The sequence below is a fragment of the Cynara cardunculus genome (genome assembly GCF_001531365.2).
Source record: "Cynara cardunculus var. scolymus isolate 2C chromosome LG 1, CcrdV1, whole genome shotgun sequence".
Lineage (NCBI taxonomy): Eukaryota > Viridiplantae > Streptophyta > Magnoliopsida > Asterales > Asteraceae > Cynara > Cynara cardunculus.
Genome location: NC_037528.1, coordinates 23111425 through 23115031, shown reverse-complemented (window position 1 = coordinate 23115031; position 3607 = coordinate 23111425). Strand labels below are relative to the sequence as shown.

Sequence of the window (3607 nt, the reverse complement as noted above, 5' to 3'; positions counted from 1 at the left end):
AATTGTAGTGATGCATAAGCGATAACCTTGCCTCCTTGCATCAGTACACAACCCAGACCCATCTTAGAGGCGTCACTATAAACAACAAAATCTTCTGTTCCTTCCGGTAAGGCAAGGACTGGCGCGTTACTCAATTTGGTCTTGAGGGTTCGGAAAGCTTCTTCTTATTCTTCTCCCCAAGCAAACTTAATTGACTTCTTCGTCAAATTGGTCATAGGCGTTGCTATTTTGGAGAAATCCTTGATAAACCTTCAGTAATAGCCTGCTAGACCCAGAAAACTTCGGATTTCGGATGCAAATTTTAGCAACTCCCAATCCATGACCGCCTCTATCTTTGCCGGATCCACCTTAATTCCTTCCAAGTTGACCACATGACCGAGAAACTGCACTTCTCGTAACCATAATTCACAAAATTTGGCATACAACTTCTCCCTCATCAGTAGTTCCAAAATAGTTCTTAAATATTTCCCATGCTCTTTTTCGCTTTTCGAGTAAATAAGAATGTCATTGATAAAGACAATGACAAACTTGTCCAGATACGACCTACATACCCTATTCATCAGGTCCATGAATGTTGCTGGAGCATTTGTCAGTCCAAAGGGCATTACTATAAATTCGTAATGACCATGTCGAGTTCTAAAGTAGTTCTTGGCACATCTTATTCTCGTACTTTCAACTGGTGGTAACCTGATCTTAAATCAATCTTCGAGAAGTGGCTAGCTCCTTGTAACTGGTCAAATAAGTCATCAATTCTTGGTAATAGGTATCTATTCTTGATCGTGAACTTGTTAAACTCACGATAATCAATGCACATTCGCATTAAGCCATCTTTCTTCTTTACAAATAGGATTGGCACTCCCCATGGTGATGAACTTGGTCCGATAAACCCTTTGTGTAACAACTCCTGAAGTTGTTTCATTAACTCTTGCATCTCTGTTGGGGCTAACCGATAAGGTTCTCGTGCAACAGGAGCCACACCTGGTATTAAGTCAATATGGAAATCAACTTGATGTTCTGATGGTAGTCCTAGTAGTTCATCCGATAAAACTTCCGGATACTCGTTCACCACTGGTACCCCTTGTAGTTCATCTGGTAAAACTTCCGGATACTCGTTCACCACTAGTACCCCTTGTACCATTCTCTTTTCTGACTTAGCGTCGATCTCATACGCTAGATAAGTAGTGCACCCTTTCCGAAGGCACCTTCTTGCTTTTAGTGTGGTGATGATTCTTGTACCACACTTTCTTTGATCACCATAAACATGAAACATTTGCCCCTTAGGGGTTTGGATTTTGATCTTCTTTTGGTGGCACACAATTTGTGCTTGGTTTTCGGATAACCAGTCCATCCCTAAAACCACATCAAAACCACCTAAACACATAGGCATTAACCTAACAGGCAATTCCCTACCATCTATACAGATTGTGCATCCATAAACTATTTCATCTATCTTAACTTGACTGCCGTCAGCGATTTCTACAATGTAGCTCTTCCTTAGTCTACAAGCATCCTTATTTAAATAATGGCGGAAAGTAGAAAACATGAAACTAGCATTTGCACCTGAATCAAACAGCACATGAGCATAAACATTGTTTACAAGAAACATACCCAATACGATGTCAAGAGACTCCCTAGCCTCCTCCAAAGTCATGTTGTATGCTCTTCCTCGTCCCTTAAGTAGTTCCTTCTTCTTTTTCGCCCCTCTTCCCGACCCGTTACATGAAGCTCTAACATTGCTTATTGTGGTTCTTAGGGCATTCAGACCATATATGACATGATGCCCCATAATCATAGAAAAGTTTGCTTTCAGTACACTCCCTTGATGTGTGCCCGCATTTTCCACACCGATAACATGTCACTTTTGCTACCCAACATTCACCCTTATTTCTTTGATTGTATTTGGTGCGTTGAAGAATTGTGAACTCTTCATTTCTTGACTTTGTATCTGTCATCTCCCCCTTGGATTTCTTTGTCAACTTACTTGACACTTCCCATTTCCTTTTGACCTCCCTTCTCTCCCTAGTTGCCTTGACGTTATTTTCCTCCGCAACAATCGCCATTTCCACAGCTTGAACAAACGTGGTTGGTTTAACCATATCTACATACTGCTTTATCTCGATCCTTAGACCATCCTTAAATCGATCTATCTTTCTTTACTTAATTGCCACCTGATAACTAGCAAACCTAACCTGTTCTAGAAATTTGTTCACGTATTCTTGAATAGATAAAGATCCTTGCTCCAACCTTAGGAACTCCGAATACAACTTATTCATCTCTGACTGCGTACAATATTTATCCATCAACATTTTCTTCATTTGCTCCCAGGTTAGGGTAGCGATGTTTTCATCTCCTCGAATGGCGCATTCAGTCTCCCACCAATGAAGTGCCGAATCTCCAAAGGTGGTAGCAGTGTAAGTCACCTTCTGTTCTTCTAGACACTTATAAATAGTAAAACAACTTTGCATTTTAGTCACCTAGTTCATTTGGGCTACCGGGCCCTCAATACCTCTGAATTCCTTTAGACGAGTGCTACTAAAAGTCTTGTAACTGTAACCCCTTTCATGGTTTGGGGTTCCACCCTCAGCTCCACTGGTGGCTCATCTTTCCCTTGGACAAACGACTCCATTTTTTCAGTGGTTTGGGAGTTAATCATTCTCTTCTCTTTCTGGGTGCTTGCTTCCTCTTCCTCTCCGGAGCCTTTGAACCTATCACCTAACATGGCCTTTAGCATGCTTGGAAGGGTATTTTGGAGGACTCGAGTCATCCTTTCAGTTAGTGCCTCATCGGTAACGTCACTTTCTCCTCTTCCAATTCCTTGATTTTGCTCTCGTACCCTACGGGTGGACGAGCTTGGATCCACAGAAAAAGTTTCACTTGAGCTTGCGGTGTTACCATGACCACGACCCCGACCCCGACCGCGACCACAGCCTCTTCTTGTTAGTGGTGGCTGATTTCCAACTCCCTCCCTGATAATGGCATTTCTTGCAGATCCACGTGATACCATACTAAATACAGTAGCGCGATATTAAAATCTAAATACTAAATACATGCAACCACTGTGAAAACAGAAGGAACAAAAATGACTACCACCATTTCAAACCACAAAGCCACAATTTATTATTCATATTAAGGATTTCAAAAGAGAGATAATAAATACATAAGTCTACTATAGTTATCAAAATTTGGGATTACTAAATCATCTTCAAAGTATCAGCCAGCAAAAACATCCCAAGCTAAACATCAATTCAAAATACAAAACAAATTCTCTCTCTTTATGGCTATCAACCTCCCTAAGGCATCTCGAGAAGGTAAGGTTCTCTAATCCACTGTGCATAGGCCAACGATGGTTTTAATTTCCATAGTGGGTTTGCTCTTGGACCCATTTTGAAATTTTGGGCCCATGCAACAAAATATCCTTTCATGACCCTGACATACTCAGTAGTTACTGTTGATCCTCTCTCACAGTGATTTGATGATAATCCCTTTTTCCTTTCGATGTATTTTTGTATCTGTAATTTCAGTTCCAGCGATCATACACTGAGCTTGTTCAGTGATCGCTGAAGAACTTGTTTTGAAATTCATTCAGAGACAACGATACTTCAAGAAA

At 40.9% G+C, this 3607-nt stretch overlaps 1 protein-coding gene across 1 annotated transcript; it reads right to left on the bottom strand.

Annotated features, from left to right (window-relative positions):
• Positions 1-251: 251 nt before the first annotated feature.
• LOC112524469 lies at positions 252-1786 on the bottom strand. The gene is made up of 2 exons (XM_025134333.1): positions 874-1786; positions 252-577 (listed from the first exon to the last, which is right to left on the bottom strand). Exons 1-2 carry the CDS (start codon positions 1784-1786, stop codon positions 252-254), a joined length of 1239 nt encoding a protein of 412 aa, XP_024990101.1.
• Positions 1787-3607: the final 1821 nt, after the last annotated feature.

Coding starts and splice junctions, on each gene's coding strand:
- LOC112524469 (XM_025134333.1), bottom strand. CDS start 1,786: ATGGGGCATCATGTCATATATGGTCTGAATGCCCTAAGAACCACAATA. Junction 578..873: donor CAAAGGGTTTATCGGACCAA/GTTCATCACCAT, acceptor CAAATGCTCCAG/CAACATTCATGGACCTGATG.